The 17,996-nt window shown below is 41.1% G+C and overlaps 4 protein-coding genes across 4 annotated transcripts in view; 1 reads left to right on the top strand and 3 right to left on the bottom strand.

Annotated features, from left to right (window-relative positions):
- Window positions 1–17,996, bottom strand: part of LOC132907299 (chromobox protein homolog 1-like) — a 194,306-nt gene that overhangs the window by 135,509 nt on the left and 40,801 nt on the right. The gene's annotated exons all lie outside the window — the stretch shown is intronic.
- On the bottom strand, window positions 7,345–8,887 carry LOC132906357 (uncharacterized). Its single transcript, XM_060958528.1, has 3 exons — window positions 8,435–8,887; window positions 8,086–8,298; window positions 7,345–7,820 (listed from the first exon to the last, which is right to left on the bottom strand). Exons 1-3 carry the CDS (start codon window positions 8,582–8,584, stop codon window positions 7,359–7,361), a joined length of 825 nt encoding a protein of 274 aa, XP_060814511.1. The 5' UTR covers window positions 8,585–8,887; the 3' UTR covers window positions 7,345–7,358.
- On the top strand, window positions 8,923–10,705 carry LOC132914584 (uncharacterized). Its single transcript, XM_060973804.1, has 3 exons — window positions 8,923–9,159; window positions 9,401–9,631; window positions 9,843–10,705. The coding sequence occupies exons 1-3, from the start codon at window positions 8,923–8,925 to the stop codon at window positions 10,140–10,142; spliced, it is 768 nt and encodes a 255-aa protein (XP_060829787.1). The 3' UTR covers window positions 10,143–10,705.
- LOC132906306 (carboxylic ester hydrolase) lies at window positions 10,669–17,818 on the bottom strand. The gene is made up of 9 exons (XM_060958401.1): window positions 17,662–17,818; window positions 16,965–17,244; window positions 15,748–16,043; window positions 15,481–15,680; window positions 14,579–14,775; window positions 12,639–12,804; window positions 12,316–12,506; window positions 11,255–11,541; window positions 10,669–11,134 (listed from the first exon to the last, which is right to left on the bottom strand). Exons 2-9 carry the CDS (start codon window positions 17,166–17,168, stop codon window positions 10,936–10,938), a joined length of 1,740 nt encoding a protein of 579 aa, XP_060814384.1. The 5' UTR covers window positions 17,169–17,244; window positions 17,662–17,818; the 3' UTR covers window positions 10,669–10,935.

The raw sequence follows: 17,996 nt of genomic DNA, 5'->3' as shown, positions 1-17,996 counted from the left end.
TCATACGATGGAAACGCTCCAATACACGCATCTTTCCGCTCCATCCAGGAGCGTATCGACGCATGCCCGTTCGATTTTCCACGAGACGCCAACCACCGGTCAATTTTTTCCTTCCATCTTCCACGAATCTTCCCGAAATCGTTCGACCATCAAAGACAACGCGTATGACACGGCGTCGGCCAACTTTGAAAATTCTCTTCGTTCAATCACGAAGTTTTCGTGATCGTTTTTATATTTCGGTAGAGGCATAGGTACGAGTGTACGCAGGGAAAATCGATTTCGACGGCTATTCTCCCGTTAAGTAACGCACAGAGGCATCCGCACTGCCAACTCTCGAAACGCGTGGCTCGCGAGCACGCACGTGTGTATTTTGAGGGAAGCAGAGGGAGGACGTTGCAGTCCCTTCGTATAATTAGCGTACGGCCCTGGATACACACTTGGACAGACATATCGCAGGTAAAAAGCACGCCGGAGGATGGAACGGAGAAGGTTGCACGTGCTTCGTTCACCGGTCGAGGTTGGTACACGGCTTCGCAAGGACAGCGGCCCGGTTTTCACTGGCCGCGCGCATAGACGCGCACACAGCGAGAGCGAGAGAGAGGGAGAGAGAGACAGTCGACGTTCAAAGAGCGGTCGCCATTTGCAATCGAAAACAAAAAAAAAAAAAAAAAAAAAAAAAGAAAGAAAAAAGAAAAAATAGAGAGAAAAAAAAAAGGAGAGAAATAGAGAAGGAACGGGGAACAAACGGATTCGACCAGGGGGCGATTGCCGGCTCTCTCGGGGTCGTTACCCCCTTTCGGATTTAGGTCACTGCTCCGAGGGAGCTTTGATTCGCCATCGATGAGAAAATTTATTTCACCGTACCAATAGAGAAGCTTGTTTCGTCCAACTTCCCCGTATACGCGTGGTCCCGTGAGAAAAAAAATATTGAAAAGCGACGATGCTCGGCCGATGCTGTCCCGTGAGAACATCGAAATAACAATTAATTACGACCGCACGTGTCCTTCGAAAATGATATATCGATACAATTTTCTAGCTGTTGCACGCAGATCGCCGTAACGTTATTGTATCCGTTTATTTCAGACAGATTATCAGGCGATTTCGTTCGAAGCAAACGTTTAATCGACTAAAAATTGGGAGAAACGCGAGGTGTACGCACGCTTTTAAACGTATAGGAATTCGTAGTAAGAAATAACGTGAAAATAGGAGAATACTTGGACGTATCGACGTTCTTGATTTCCATGGCGTCGTGCCTCCTGGAAAACTCATGGAACGCATTAGGGCTTTTCGGGGGTCGTTCCCCTCTTTTCTCGTTCCTCGTGTTCTCAATATCGACCTCGCTTATATTTTCTCGACCCAATGCGAAGGGTCGTTGGCCCCCCCTCCTTTTCGCTCCCGGAAATCGTGGCTCATGTCTCTCAAAAGCGGCCTCGAACAATGGATTTTATTTCCATTGCAGTTCGTGACCTTCTTCGTCTAGTTTTAGTAGAAAACTTTTCCACTCGTGTTCCGCGTATTTTTTTTACGAAATTTACATATTTCTATGGAACGTCTTCTGACACGGTAACACGTTATCATTTTACGAAGAAAAAATAAATACAGATCCGATATCTAATATTATCTACATCGCGTTTTAATTGTAATGACCGCCAGCGAAATACAAGCGAGGATCGTATTTACATCTATAATCTATAGAATCTATATAATCTATAGGAAACCGTAATATCAGCGATACTAACGTTCTTACGATGTTTCGCTTTATCATCTTCGATAGAATCGAAACAACGTTTAAGGCAGTATTTTTACATTTACGAGTCGCGTAATTTCTTCCTAACGAGAAGCAAACGTAACGTTTAATCGCAAAAGGCTCTCTGCGAACATTCCTACGCGGTATTACACAAATATTTAACGAGTGAAATAAATTGCATTTAGACGCTACTTGTTACGATATTGTCATAACTTACTTTCCATTTGGTTTGGAAAATGTATCGCGTTAAAGAAAAGCGTGTCCCGCCTGGAAAGAAAAAATACGCAGTTTCACGCGGCAGATGCTCTTTCATCGATATTTCACGTGAAATTCTACGTTCAGAGAATTTTCATTGGAACCGCTGTTGTCAAAAACATCGTGCAATCATTCGGAACCTTGACGATTCTCACAATGAAATCACGAGAACGATTTACGAACGACGTTCGGCGAACCAAGGTTCGATACGTTGTTCTTTCTTCAACGATTTCTCTCAACGAGCTTGTCGAAAAATAAGTGATACGATCGGCAAAAATTCCAGCAAAGTTTCGCCGAAAAGGGATCAAGAGGGTCTTCTACGATTTTCTTATGTGTCTTGTACAATCGGTTGCCAGTGGCAACGCCTCGAGTTGCCTCTATAGGTTCGGACCAATTTTTACGCGTTTGCTTCTTCAAAGCGCTAAAGAAAGACCGATCCGGGAGTAAGGACGAAAACGTAGACATTGTGGGTTAGACTTAAAAGCGAAAGAACGACCCTTCTACCGATAGAAGCGAGCCTGACAGTTTTCACCTGCGAAAAGGAGAGAAGAAGGAAATTACGCGACGTGAAATCTGATGAGAACGTACACAGTGGAAAAGGAGGAAATGCGTGTTCGTTTGATGTAACATCCTTTTAACGTTTCTCGTCTCTTCTTGTAGCTTCTTCCTGTAAATTGCCATCGAAAGTGTAAATGGACGAAAGCTGGAAGAATGTTTTTTACGCCTAACGTGTTTCATTGCAATCGAATATCGGAAATTCGATGCCTGTCTATTTGAAAATGTTAGAAAATAGATGTGTACACGTCTGTATTGTACGAGCGAGGAATAAAAGAGGGGAAGACAAAAGGAAAACGCCATGAGACCAAGCGCATCGCCTATGCGTTCAATGAACGAATGTGCAATAAAACAAATTCATTTCTGTTTGACACGTACAAGAGAACAGAGCGCTGTTCGTTGATACTTCAAGTTATTATGTTACATATAAAATAGTCGTTCTGTTCTATATAAATTTTGTATTTAATAAAACGTTACATACTGCGTTGGCGACTAACTGATTGCCGATTTTGTAATTAAGTGGTTAACGACAAAATGCCAACCCAGTAGTATTACTTTAACAGAAAATTTTTTTTTTTTATTTTATTTTGGTTATTTTACAATTTGTTCCTATGGACATTTGGTAAAGTGTTATATCTTGTTGGTGAAGAAAAAAAAATAAAAATAAAAAATAAATATAGCATGTGGGTGGCTACCCCCAGCGGGGTGCCAGCTTCGTTTTTTCTAAGTTATATCTTTTATGAAACAGAAAAGTAGCGATATTTTTTTTCTAAAGAAGCAAAGAATTACAGGCAGTTTCTCAGTTTCTTGTAGATCGTATCTTGCACGAAAGCGAACGCCTCGTTGTCGTACGACAATTTTCAATTATTAGAAACTTTCTATCGTATCGCGCGTACAGTCTGCGAAATTTCCACGAAGCCTTCGATATCTTTTTGATAAAATCTTACGATTGCTCCGTTCCAGCGACAATTTTCTATAAAATCTGAAATAAAGCCGAATAAAATGGAAATCGACGACAACTTCTTCGCTGTTTCCATATCGATAGCTGCCATTTTTTCGATTTACCCGAGAAATACCATTTGCCATTGACAAAATCAAATTTTGCAACAAATTTTTTCTCCAGTTTTCTTATCAATAGACGTCCACGCTTCGTTCATCGCGTGCGATAATTCGCTAATTTAATTTTATTGCCCACAAACGACATAAACTTTTTTATTCATTTTCCATGGAACTAGAATCTGCCAAACAAGCTGGCCATGTTAAAACATCGCGATTATTTTGGCGCAACCACAGTTTTTCGCGTTGATAAATAAAATTATTATCTTCGACTCCTTCTGTGAACGATGTCAACGCCATTTTTACTCATACGTTTCTCTTCTAGTTTTTCCAAAATATTATATAGAAACAACTGTAAGATCTTACCAAAAAAAAAAGAGAAATACCTGCAGAAAAGCCTGCAAGTGAGAAGAAACAAGCTTTTCAGGAGGAAAAGGAACCTCGTGTATCAGAATGGTCGAAACTCGTGAAAAAGTAAAAGGCGTCTATAGAAAATCCTGTGCCGCTTCTCCCGTTACGAAGAAAACTCCATCTTTCGTTCGTTTAGACAGACGACGTAGATACAAGCCGAGAAATAATTAACTAACGTTTATTGGCGCTTGTACCTTTTTCCTATAGACGCGATGTTACCATTTTCTGCAATTGTTAATAACTATTTATAGAGGGAAGTGTCATTTTAATGTTATACCGCAATGTTATCATCGATATGTACAATAATACATTTACCAATAAAAAAACCGACGTTTTTTAATTTTTCCACTTACAGCGTGTCCTACAAATACTCTTCGAAGGTGTATAGCGACTTTATTGAAATTTCGGGCACCGTACAGCAACGATGAAATTTTGTATTTCGGACCATCTGCAGCCGATTAATAAATAAACGGTATACATTTTTTCAAAGATTTTACTACATGGAATCTTTGCTTTTACGATGATCGGACTGTGCGACCTAAAGAATTTTCAGCGAACAATCGTTAGAATGTTACTTAAACGAGTCTTAATAACCGAACACCACGAACCCTTAGTTAACCTTCGTTGTGGATCGGAATCATGTTTTTTCCTCCAGCCCGAGTGTCACGTTCTCTTTGGAATGTTTTACTAAATCGAGCAGAACGCCCGACAATTGTTCGTACGTCGTTCGTTTCATCTTTGTTCTCGCGTAATTGTTTTTCTACGATACCGCAAACGCCATAAATTTTCTCGCGATTAAATTCACGAGAAAAAATTAAATCGGATATCCGACAGGCGCGCCGCCTGGTGGGAAAAACATTCCGCGATATTTGCAGCTAATTTAGTGGGAAAAGTTCAAAAGAGATTATTCGCGTGGCAAAAGAAAATGGCGGTAAGGAAAGCGCGATTCGCAAACTTCGCGAACTGCAGATGGCGCCACTGAATGGGACGAGGAAATACGAATAACGAAATTCGCAATTGCACTTTTCGCACAAATATTCGACATTCATAAAAGATATAACTTAGAAAAAACGAAGCTGGCACCCCGCTGGGGGTAGCCGCCCACATGCTATATTTATTTTTTATTTTTATTTTTTTTTCTTCACCAACAAGATATAACACTTTACCAAATGTCCATAAGGACAAATTGTAAAATAACCAAAATAAAATAAAAAAAAAAAAATATTCGACATATATATAAATATATATCAGGTTTCATGGCGCGTATTTAATTTCAAGTCGTATACGGACGAAAAAACCGATGGTATTCGACTAACGCAATTTTTCGTACGACGATATACAATTTTAATTCTATAAAGTTTACTTCTAGCGGCTATTCGTCGATCTTATTTTTGTAAATTGTCCTTTAGGTTTCTAAGCGTGTTATATTTACGACGTTACGCGTTAAACTCGCTTATCGTATTATATTATCGTACTTGTATTATAAATTTTCCACGACTAGTCTGGAACGAAGAAAAGATTCATCGAAAATTTTGCTCGATAGATCCAGTTACAATTTCGTTCGAGATAAAGCAAGATTATAACGTTACCGATAAGAAAACACTGTAAAAGTGGGTGATAATAGTAAATCGAATCTTCGTATTACGTAAGCGACCTGCTACAAAATATTCGTATAATAGCGAAGAATAGTTAGATAAGCGTGTCTGAAAATAGGAAGATAAATATTTCGTCAGAAACCGGATCGTTTATTTCGTGATTTCGTTAAAAACCATATTCTTTCCTTTTCTATTCGTAATTCCTTTAAAAAAACGCAATTTTTTTTCTATAATACTAGAAACAGAGCAAGACGACGATCTGTAACAACCAACGCATATTTTTCGAAAATACCACAAATTTTCTATCCACTGGTATTTCGTTTCATAGAAGACCGGAAGACGTCGAACGCGTCGATGGTTGAATCAAAATTCAAACAGATACAATTGCAAAGTTACGCGTGAAAAATCGAAAAACAATATAAGCGTGGAGCGCGAAGAACGAGAGAGACGACGTTGAAGCTTCGAATTCCTTTCTAACCGATCGAAATTTATTTACGAAAGTTTTATCGTCCGCTTCGGTTAAAGATTCTGCTAAACAAGATGGTGTATCGTTAAACGAAATATTACGATTTGTAACGATGATTTGTAAACGTAGAAACTGACCCAGGCGCGACGATCGTAGTTTGGACTTGGAATCGGCGCTAAACGCAGTTTCGCTGTTCTCGCAAATTTCGATAACGAATAGAATTAATCGAACGTTAGGAAAGATATCGTGGAAAATGTTCTGGAAAGCCGAATTTTCATCGTGTCCCTTTGGTCCTTTGATTTACAAAATGGCGCGGCTTTGCCTGGGCGGCATTATGGTTTCCCCATCCTATAGGGTGAAACTCCATTCCACAAAGCTACCCTTCACGTGGGGTGAACTCTCGATCCCTCGCATACTGAATTCGAAACTAACGCAAGGGAGGGGATAAAGGGAGAAAGGGTGTCCAAAAGGCACTCCCGGGAAATTCCCGGAAAATGGTGTCGGTGCAGCTGCGTTCGCTGGTAGCGCCATCTCGGAATCGTCGTTCATAGTCGTTTAATGAAAATGGACATTGGGCGTTGGTAATGTAGGTTTCCTACTTCGAGAACGTAAATCCAGCATTTGGTCAATAACCGAACGCCGCGTCTTAGTTCACGAGGTTAGATTGGTGATTGTCAAAATTTATTTATTTTTTTCATTTGGATGAATTTTACAATCGATTCTCATTGAGAGTTGTAAGTAAATTTTTCTGGGGTGGTACTATGTCGTGTTTGATAAGTGTTTTTGATTCTAATTGAATCTAGTGCTTATATCTAAAGGGTAATGTCCTTTTAACCTGCGGATCTGATCCGACTGTCAAGAAATTGAATAACTAGTGGGTTTTCGTGGTTGTTAACTCTCACGTTATATTCATTACTGAATTTGGATATTTCTTCTTTGACTGTTGGTATCTCGAGTTCGCGATGTAATGTTTCGTTGGTAACATACCAAGGTATATCTATCAAGGATCTTAGAATTTTCGATTGAAATCGTTGAAGAATTTCTATGTTGGAATTACTCGTTCTTCTCCATAGATGATCGAAATGGAAGTTAAATTTGACCAAAAAATTAGAAACAAAACATGGGTACGAAATACCAACGAAATAATCTCCTTTACATTTTCTCATTGAAACAACGTTTTTTTTTTGCAAATAAACGTCTATTCTTAATCGTTTATACGTACATGCGTCTACTTTTACGTCGGAATTTTGCTTCCGCAAGTACGATAATAATTCTACTTGCAGCCAAGCGTGTTTCTTTGTTTCGACGTAGTATCGACGGACGATACGTCATCTTCCATCGAATCCTCCGATTCTTCTTGCGGCGTTATCAACCTGCCCATCATAGCGGCCGAGTAATTTCCCCTTCCTGGATCGTCGAACACGATTCGATCGTTGAGAATCCACAAACTGTAACGTATCTCGGAAAGAAGTTGGAAGCCCACGCTGCGCGCCCATGCTTGACTCGCAGCGCACGTGAAAAGGCCACCGATCGCTCGTATTCTCAAAGACACCGCAACTTGCACGCAAGCGTTCAGCAACGCGATCTCCACGCCTTTCTCTCGATAAGACGGATGTACACAGAGAACGTATACGCAGTAATACTCCTGCTGTCCGAACGTTTTGTGCGCGTTCGTTTGCTTGATCAACGTATTCAGCAGATGCATGATCTTGCGCAGACTCTCTCCTCGCAGGATCTACGCGATGGCAACGCATCGGCGTTAGAATTCTTAGACTAAAATTTCTTTTTCGAATGTATCAAAATCTGCGAGTTTTGCGAAGTTTCTTTCGCCTTTTCAACAATTTCCGCAGCTACGTGTTGCGCTCGTTAATCGCGGCGTGGCACTCGTTAAAAACGCGTTAAGTAAGAGGATTCGTTCTCGAGGTTTTTGCCCCGTCGAAGCTTCGCTGGAAGGCTATCGCCAACGCGTCCGCCTTTCGCGGCGCGAATCGCGATCGTACCTGCACACGATGGTAAGTGTCGGTTTTCTCAGGGTCGCTGTTAATTCGCGCGACAACCGCTCCAACCACACGACCAGATTTCATACTGGTAGCGATCAGGCTTGTCGTGTCCTTCATCCACGTCCTTACGAGCTCCAGGTAACCGTTCACCGACGTTTCATCTTGCAGCAACGAGGACGCCTTGCACATAGGCTCGTCGCGAAAGAAGTGGCGCTGTGGAAATCAGACGACGCTACAACCTCTCGGACCAGACGCTTACATTACTAACCGGATACGAAGGTGATAAAAAAGGTTGCGCGACGAGTCTGCACGGCGTCGTACGCCGCGTGATTTCGTTTCGTAGCTAAACTTTGATCAGACGCAAAGCTTCGTCGTACTGCGACTCCCTCAAGTCCGATATTCTACATTCGGCCGACGAGTGCCATTCGAGAGGAGCTTTCATCCGAGTCTCCACTCCCAACGCGAATTCGTCTTTTTCCTCGATCACGTCCATTTCCATAGGTGACCGATATCACGCGGATTCGGTATACGACGAGTCCTACGGTTCGTCTAAACTCGCATTTTGTAGAAAAAAGAAACAAAAATCGTACAACGCGTTAATATAGAAATTCCGAATGTGTCTACGAACGAACAGGTCGAGCCGAGGCTTCGATAAGAGAACAACTTCAAAGTTGAGAATCGTCGGGAAGTTTGAAAGCAGCGTTAGGCGAAATTCGTGCGTGTGAAACGGTTGAAAATTTCCAATTGAAATTCGTTTATCAGAGATATCAGAGGAACTATACGAAATATCGAGCGCGTTGAGCTTCCTCCAGATAGTTTCTTTCAGTTTGTCGCAATATGCTTGCCAAAAGACAAAGTACGAGAGACAATTCGATCGAGTCTCGCAGGCGGAGCTCGATCAAGGAAAGCGATTTCTTTTCGCTGAATCTTCGTATCCTGGCGATCAGAAAGTTGCAAGAGAAGGACGATCTGTACACGGCGGACGCGTCTATGGTGTGGCAGAGACTATCGGCGGGCTATCGGATCGTTGACCTTCGGTTAAACAGATTCATGCAAACGCTCCACTTTGTACTAGTACATCGCCGCCCCAAGTACAGTTTATTACGCTTAAAACATATCCGTAAATTTCGAAGCAAATCTCTACTCGATCGCCGCGATTATCCTACGCATCATAGTCATACGCTCGTTATTCTAAATGGAAATAATTTTCTTTTTCCCCTGTGCACCTTAAAACACCGATCTTTCAATGAAACTGCATGAATATGGCGAATGCCTCGGATTAGACCGAATCAGATTAGAATTACGCGTGTTTCAGAGCTATTTCTGTCGAACGGAACCGCTGTTTAAGGCCGTCGGTTTGTCCGACGACGCCGTCTCCATGAAAATGTTCATGAACGGGGTGTTCAAGCAAATGGAAAGTATGATTAGCTTCTGTGCAGTTAAAGAGGGAACCAACGATCTCGTAGGTGTACTTGTCGCCTCGATGTTTGAAAAATCTCAATGGTACATTAAGAAGGAACTATACAGCATCGTGAAACACGTCTTAGTAAGCATAGAAATAGTCGAAGAACGATTAACCGTAATTAACATCGCGTTTCAGCAAACCTACGAATATCGTCGTTCGAGCTTACCAAAGGATCGATGGGTTCGATTTAAACAGCGATTTAACCGATTTACCAATTTAACATTTAACTGTTAGATTTACCATGTTTTTGTTTTCGTAGAAAACGTAGCGACAAATAGTTTTCCGTTTGTAGCTAGGAGAGACGTTGCGTCAGGTAATGACGTTGAAAGGCTACGTCACTGCCAAGGCTCGGACGCACGAATTAATGAACGTGGGCGGACTCGTATGGATCGACATCCTCTGTGTAAAACCCGAGCATCGGAATAATGGCATCGGCACCGCGTTGGTACGTTCTTGCATGGCTCGAGCGAGTTACTTCGCGACCGCTTGCGCCGGACAATTCACCTCCGGAGCTGCCCAAACCATCGGTACGTTTCGTTTCGTCTGCCGTTTCGCGACGACGACCAAACGGTTCGCGTCGTCTTTCGAATAATGCGTCAACGCGATCCGATACTTTCAGCCACGAGGTTAAATTTCCAAACGCTCTATGAAATACCGTACGAACATTTACACAAGGAGAAGAGCAAATTCAAAGTTTTCGGATACTGTCATCCGGAAAATTATTCTATAGCTTGTATGGCCGTTCGAGTGTCACGACCAAAGTTGCAATTACCAATGGCGCCTAGTCCCACGTCCGAGGAGAAACGAGCAAACGATCGAGCCAAGGCCAACAAGAAGCGAAAGAAAACGAAAAAGAAAGAGTAGGACATATACCGCTACACGTCCAGTGTATTTTTCCTTCCAACGATCCACGTTTCGAACGTTAACTCTCGCCGTTTACTTTTCTCGTTGCTTTACTTCGCTGAAAATCTTCCTACTCGAACGCGATTATACTTATCTTCTAAAATGGAAAACGCTGGTCCGCGGATAGAACGTCGACGGACGAAACGTCGTAGCGGAGATGCAACATACTTGCAGAGCTACGTATTAAAAAAATGTATAGCGATAGCAATCCAAAATCTTTTTACGACAATGTACGTATACTTTTTTGTTCAACCATGATTATTAAAAACATATATTTTACGTAAAATCGTTCGTTGCATGCTGAAACAAGATCGTTCCCGATGGTACCGTGTCAACCTTCGAGAATTTTGCGTGACTATGCAAATACGATCGTACAATACGATCGCGCCCGTGATTTTTGAAAGTAGTTCAGATACGATCTATGTCGTACTGCATCCGTTGGGCGTCCAGATTTACGATTCTCCACCACACGCACGAATTTTTTACAATTCGTCTTTCCATTGACGCTGGGTGTCAAAATCCTCTCGTACCGGTAAATTTTCCCAGAAGTCTATTCTCTCCCGCAGAAGATTCTCCGACATCCGAATGTCGTCCTGTCCTATGTGTAAATACTCGAGATTCTGCGTTCTAACCGGTTTCCATTTGATTGGTATCTGCTCCGACGTTTCCGGCGTAGGATTCCTACAATATTAATTAGTCAGTCGATCTCTCGGCGTTCGATATCGTCGCATCTTCGAAATAACGATCTGACAGATAACCGACAAATTATTTTTATCGCGCGATCGTATCGGAAATACTTACCCGGAGTTTGCAAAGTTGAACCAAAGGCTCGTGAGAACGTCCACCATCTCGAGGTCCTTCTCGCTCAGCGGTATATCCTTGAATAATTGTTCTCCGACAGGAAACAGGTACTGAAGTTCGTCCGCGTGCGATACTCCGTAATTATTGTTAATATCGCCAAATATCCTGCTGAACGACGCGCTTCCTCTGTACGATAAATAGTAATAATACACGGGAGAAGACTGCTTCTCCAGATAGTCGCGCACCGAAGTGCGAGCCGCGTGAGTGAACCAAGAGTCGCTGATCATCTGCAAAATATTCGAACGATTACGACGAGCGAGAACAACTTATCGCTTGCCCCGAAATTAATCGTAGGAAATTACAAACGTAGCAGATTCGCTTTAAATCTACTTTGATTCGAACAAAGATCGTAGCTGGCACGATATCTGCATCTTCGTACCACGACGTTATCCAGTGGCTTTCGTTGCGGCGATAAAAAATTCGCTGCAACGTGGCTGTATACGTCGGTGATTTCGAAGCAGCGAATTTATTAAAAGACGAGCTAATTGCCAAAACTGATGGAAAAATAACAACTTCGATAGAGTCGTTTAATAACGTAAAATAACATCGGTCGCCGCGTTCCGAACAACTTTTTGTAGTTTGTACAAAGTCGAAGATTCGATGCTGCAATTATTTGGTCTGTGTGCGTGCGCGTGTGTCAAAATTGTAGATGCTTCCATGTAGTCGTATCGTTATCGGCGGTTGTTTATGCAAGTTACTACCTACTTCTTGGCATTTAAAATTCTGTTACTGGAATTTTCCATAATTTATACAAAATGTAGATGTAAATACAGATGCAAATATTTAAAAAATATTGTCAAAATTCACGAGTAAACAACACGTTGACAGCTTGGCACGGCCGCTACGATATCCAACGCGTTCGTTCTCGTGTAACTTTGAAAGTAAAATCGACCACTCGTTATACGTGTAGAAAAAATTGTTCAGAACGACAACGTATTTGTTCGACAACTTTGTCGCAAATTCTACTTTATCCGAATGCGTAAGTTTCGCGGCGAACTCACGTTGATCAGCTGGAATCGCGTGGAATTGTCAATGGCAGCCTGATCGAAATAGAACTTGCGGATTTTGGCGCCCACGCGTTTCTCTTCGCCTTTACGACACGTTTCGTCGAACAGTAACGTCATCGGAGCGAAATCCAAGAAATTCTCGTTCAGCTTCTTAACCAATTCTCCGTTGTTTCTTCCGTACAATCCTAATGAAAAAAAAAAAAAAAAAAAAAGAAAAGAAGCAATTATATCGGTCGTCAAGTTTCACGAAGGGAGATAACGTTAAGGATCTAACGTGGACCGAGAGAAAACGAGTCACGCGCTTAACCCGAAAATACCTGGTACTACGAGCGATCCTTCCTCGGACATAATTCCTGTCATCCACGGAATGTCTGACATGCGGCCATTCCTCGACATACCGACGGGATCTTCCGTTAGGAAAGCTCCAGGGTGAACAGGTTCGATCACAGGTTTGAAGGGTATCACCGGACAGTAAGCAAATTCCTAACAGAAAAATAGAAACAGTCGACTTTTACAATGTCCGTATATCGATTCAGACTTGATTTTGTTGAAGTGGTCACCGCTTCTAAGAAAACTCTACATCCGATCATTTTAGTTTTCTTAAGCACCGAAGCCATCGACAGCTTATAGACAAAAGACTGGGACGATGGCAGACCATAAACGGTACACAGGCGACGATGGCTTCGGAGCTTTCGGTCATAGGGTAACACTGCTCAAATTATATCCCTACTTGTATTTACGCTTCTGTATTAAAATATATTTTCTACCATACAATTTATCTACGCGTTAATTTAATAATTAATTAATTGATCTAACAACCTCGACAAATTTGAATAAATCGATCTTTTAAAGAAAATGCGTATTTTAGTAGAGATAGGTATGTAAGAAACGGTCGTAAACCGATTTGTAAACGAAATCTGCTGTTATACGTAGGGGATAGGGTGATTTAAAATGTTAATTCGTACAACGCATTCAAAAGTTAAGGAGAACGGAACGTTCGTACGAGTTTATCGAAATTTCAAGCAAAGTTGAAACGTTAAAATCTCCGAGAAACTCGTTTAGACGTTTCCTCAAGGTAGAAACTTCCTTCTCTCTTTCGAGAAGGTAGAACAACGCACCGGATTTGTCGCTTCATTTCCAATCGACTTTCTCTTCCTGTCGTGTCACAGCGCGTTTCCTTATTCTCCGACTTGTATTTTATATTTTTATATTTTTGCGATCGACATTTTTTCGCTACCTTTCGTATTTACTCAACCCGAATAAACATATCGACTAAGAATTTACATCGGACATTGATTTTTCTCGCTATTCTGAAATATAGACGCGAGTGGTTACGTTTCAAACGCAGGAACTGGTTTTCCAGAAGTTAAAACTGCAACGTTAAATATTTAACATGTGCGAACGACGTATGTTTCTTTTCTATCTCGCAACGTATTTCTCAATTTCTCGACGTAACCAGTTTTCGTCGTGTTGCCCAATCGACTGATTTACATCGATAACGAGGAAAACAAATTTCAAATGGAAAAATTCGTTCGAGATTTGCAGACATAAACGCAACTGTATCGAGAAGATTGATTTGCGGCGCATAAACATCTAGCTGGAAGTACAGTAACGCGATGTATCGTATCGCAAAGGTGCCGGTATACGCTATGAAATCACACGGTTGCCTTTTTACCTTGTTTCACTTAGCGAGCTGCAAATATTAATTACGCCAACAACGTAAACTTATATAATACGAGTCAATCTACATGTTTCCCTTTGTATAGAATTTTAAACGCTCAGCGTTGCATTCCAGTGTTGAGGCTTCTCGTGGGATAGTCTCGTTAATCGTAGAAAAAAAGTGATTGGTCACGAAACGTAATCTATAATTTACGAAATTATATATCAGACGTATTTCTCTTTGTTGCTTTCTTCGTCTTATGACTCGACGTTCGTATCGAGTCGTTCTACGTTGCTATTTCGTCGAAAACCTCGACTCGAAACGATCGTCCGAGCAATCTCCACCGTATTAAATGACTTTTAGTTTTACTACTTTCTCGAAAGTCGATAGCAGACCGTAATCGTTTCCAATATTTCAGCTCCGCGTAATCTCGTTTTTGTAATTTTATGATTCTACGTTGCTATGAACCCATATCATCAAGGACATATCCTGCTTTACAGGTTTTACGCGCCTGAAATCGATTAGTACAACCTTTCTTTCTCTCGCCCTAGAAGAACGGAATCTCCTAAAGCAGCGAGGAACAGGAATTTCACTTACTTGAAAAGATCGATCGGTCGCGATAAGTTCGATGGCATCTTTCGTACGCAGACACTCGACGAGCTGCTTCGAGTTTTCCGAAGGACAAGACAGAAGTTCGGCCACCTTCGTCGCCTTCTTTCTCGCAGAACCGGGTTTTGCCAGAGCCCAACGACAGTCGGCGGTACCGCTTTGCGAGATCGCACGATGGAAAAGTCCTGTTTTGTACAAATGATATATATATATATATATGTTTTGTGTAAGTATCGATAATGCCTTTTACGAACAAATGAAATTACATAATTTTCATCGTTAACCGAGAACGCGACGTTGAATGAATAATAGGATTACTTTACAGCGTGTTAACAATCAGGTATCTTTTTCTATCGATTCTCTGTCCTTGAGCGTTGTTCCTAGGCTATCTGTTTTTCCCTATAAAGTAATTTGATATTCAAGATGGGTGCTTACATGGGAATTTTGACTTTTAATTACGCACTACCGTCGTTACTTTTCTTACGAAACTTTGTATTCGATACTTGTTCAAACCGGAGATTACGAAACGCGAAGACACTCAGAACTAGGAACGCTTTGCACGCGTTACTTCTTTTCAGCTTGTCGTGTATCGTTCGTTACGCAATTTCGAAATTTGTCGCGAGTTTTACTACTGTCGCGTGGTAATGGTATCTTTCAAACGTTTGTTACCTCTACGTCGTCTAATTTGAAACTCGCGATAGGATACGGTAGTATCTCGCAGTTCTTCTTTTCTTACCAGTTTCATCCGTATATTTTACAGTTTATCGAAGGTCGATATAATCTTTCCGAGGATTAAAATGTATGTAACCGTTAAATTGGCCAAAGGGCGAACGTATCGAATTCGAAATGTACCTATACTCAGCGAGGCAGAACGAAGGATATGGGCTCACCTTTCGACAAATTGCTCATCATGTGATAATGGGCACTCGCGCCACCCGCGCTTTCCCCGAAAATGGTCACGCGATTTGGATCACCGCCAAAGGCGGCTATATTCTCGTGTACCCAACGAATGGACATTGCCTGATCCTTTAATCCATTATTTCCAGGACATACTAGATCCTCCGTGCTCAAGAATCCTATTGGCCCGAGCCTATCGTAGATTTTCATAAATTTAACGAACGTTAATAAACACGTTGGCATCGTTCGATACCGATCACCTGTAGTTTACGGCGACGAGAATCACATCGTGATCCAATAAGAATTTAGGATGATAATAGTCGGAATGACCGGCGCCACAGACCCATCCGCCACCATGCAGCCAAATCATAACCGGATATCCTCCCTTTAATTTGTCTTCCTCAGTGGGCACTTTCGGCGTGTAGACGTTCAGATAAAGACAATCCTCTTCGCCGACGATCTGATCGTCGTACGTGAAGATATTTCTTTGAATACATATGTTGGCGTCGTCCTTAGCCGATCGTATTCCATCCCAGGCAGCTGCCGGTTTCGGAGGCTACAAACCAAACAAACAAAACGCACGTTGTCGTTGAACTACTCCTAGCTATTATAATTATCCTTCTTTATTACAAGAGATCAAACAATTCTCATCGAGCTTTATTATCTTTGATAACGTTTATTGATAGTTTAACGGAAGCGCATCTACGCGTATAACGATAGAAGAGATAACAAAATTCTCAATTTATCGAGCTTTATTATCGTTGATAACGTCTATTGATAGTTTAACGGTAGCTTATCTACGCGTGTATCAATAGAAGTTTTTTTTTAAATAAATTATGACATAAAACTTAATCCATTGACGTGACGCAAATCTGTGAATTTGATCTGCATGAATAAATACTGAACTAAGACTCCTAAAGTTAGTAAAAACTGACGGAAATTGTTTATTTAAATTCAATACCTACTTAAATGTATAATTACAAGGTTAGATACATAAGTTAAAATAGCTTTGTAGTTTATAGATAACAAAAAAAAAAAAAAGAGAAACTATTCGTTCGATACTTTTGCTCGACACGTTGCAGTCGAACGTCGAGAATTGTTTGATTTTCCGTTCCAACACTTGTCTCTGGCGAGCAGAATTCTCGTATTATTATTTATTCTAAGCATATTTCGTCGAATTATATTATCAAGGAAAATATCATGGTATTAGGAAATCCTTTATATAATTCGATGCTACGTGCGACATGTACCGGGAAAATCTTTTCTCAAGTTTATGATTAATTTATGGGTTCGCGTTAAGAGGTAAAGCAAAAGACACTAAAACGTATTCCACGATTTTCTACGATGTGCGGCTCCTCCAATTAAAAAACCGTAATAATCGCCGAACTAAATTCGCTAACAAGACTGTTGAATAAGATTCAAGATCATCGTGAGAAAATCTAACGGAAAGTTTCGCCTTTAGAGATATCGCACTTACCTCAAATCTGAGTTCTTTAACAGGTGGAAGCGCATACGGTATGCCCCGAAATCCGGCGAATTCCCTGCCTTTCCTTGTTGTCATAAACAAACCCGACAACGTACCATTCTTTATTTTTACCACAGGTGCGTTGGCTGCGATAAACTCCACCAAGCAAACGCACACGAAACAGAATTTCAACAGGCTTCCCAGATATCTCGTCATGTCAAAATTGACCGAAAGAATCGTGCGAAAACCTTGCGTGCTACTGCTTTTGTATCAGAGTCTTGCTATCGGTGTGCTACAAAGAAAGAAAAAAAAAAAAAAAAAAAAAAAAGAAGGGGAAAGTAGAAGCAATTACGAATTACGAAATTACACGTATGAATGATAATAACCGTGATGAATATAATGGCTTCTGTAATAGTCGGAAATTTTTACTTCTAATTATATCCTGGAAAATACTGGACCAAATGTACCGAAAGCAACTGTCCCATGGATATAGTCGCTACGAGAAGGCTACTCGATTGATCTAATTAATAATTAACGATACGATGAACGGCTAATGACTCGAGCGAAGCAATGACACGCGATAATTGACGCGAGGCAAATATGCAGAACGAATCGCTCTATTATTAGTCGAACAGATTTCTTACTAATGAATCGCGTTTTTTTATTTCGAAAATGCTTTTAAATACTGGACAAAAAATTGCATACGTACGATCGTAAATAGGTGATCTTTCGTTCGTAGCGCTGTGCAAGCAACGGAATAAATTTCGACGTTAAATACGATCGGAGTGAAACGCGTGTACGATTCACGAAGGCAAAATTACGACTGTTTCAGGTGAGAGTCGTTCCTCTGCTGGTTAGTTCGATCATGTTGAGACGCACTCTTCGACACTCACACGATCACACGTATCTTAGTCATTAAAGATATTTCCGGTTGTTTAACTGGAATTGGCAATAGTTGTTTCTTGAACATTTACACTTGCTCCGCGGTACGACTTTTTTGTTAAGATATAGAACTAACACCGGACATAATATATACGGACTATC

The sequence above is a fragment of the Bombus pascuorum genome, chromosome 1, assembly GCF_905332965.1.
Source record: "Bombus pascuorum chromosome 1, iyBomPasc1.1, whole genome shotgun sequence".
NCBI lineage: Eukaryota > Metazoa > Arthropoda > Insecta > Hymenoptera > Apidae > Bombus > Bombus pascuorum.
The sequence above is the reverse complement of the archived record's forward strand: the minus strand, read 5'-3'. Positions and strand labels throughout refer to the sequence as shown.

What these genes read in the sequence shown, in the direction of transcription:
- LOC132906306 (XM_060958401.1), bottom strand. Translation starts at nt 17,168, where the DNA reads ATGACGAGATATCTGGGAAGCCTGTTGAAATTCTGTTTCGTGTGCGTT. An exon ending in CGACCGATCGATCTTTTCAA is followed by an intron (nt 12,805 to 14,578) that starts GTAAGTGAAATT and finishes TTTTTCTGTTAG; the next exon opens with GAATTTGCTTACTGTCCGGT. An exon ending in AGGATCGCTCGTAGTACCAG is followed by an intron (nt 12,507 to 12,638) that starts GTATTTTCGGGT and finishes TTTTTTCATTAG; the next exon opens with GATTGTACGGAAGAAACAAC.
- LOC132914584 (XM_060973804.1), top strand. Translation starts at nt 8,923, where the DNA reads ATGCTTGCCAAAAGACAAAGTACGAGAGACAATTCGATCGAGTCTCGC. An exon ending in AAACGCTCCACTTTGTACTA is followed by an intron (nt 9,160 to 9,400) that starts GTACATCGCCGC and finishes CGCGTGTTTCAG; the next exon opens with AGCTATTTCTGTCGAACGGA. An exon ending in GCATCGTGAAACACGTCTTA is followed by an intron (nt 9,632 to 9,842) that starts GTAAGCATAGAA and finishes TTCCGTTTGTAG; the next exon opens with CTAGGAGAGACGTTGCGTCA.
- LOC132906357 (XM_060958528.1), bottom strand. Translation starts at nt 8,584, where the DNA reads ATGGAAATGGACGTGATCGAGGAAAAAGACGAATTCGCGTTGGGAGTG. An exon ending in AAGCTTTGCGTCTGATCAAA is followed by an intron (nt 8,299 to 8,434) that starts GTTTAGCTACGA and finishes TGATTTCCACAG; the next exon opens with CGCCACTTCTTTCGCGACGA. An exon ending in ACACTTACCATCGTGTGCAG is followed by an intron (nt 7,821 to 8,085) that starts GTACGATCGCGA and finishes GCCATCGCGTAG; the next exon opens with ATCCTGCGAGGAGAGAGTCT.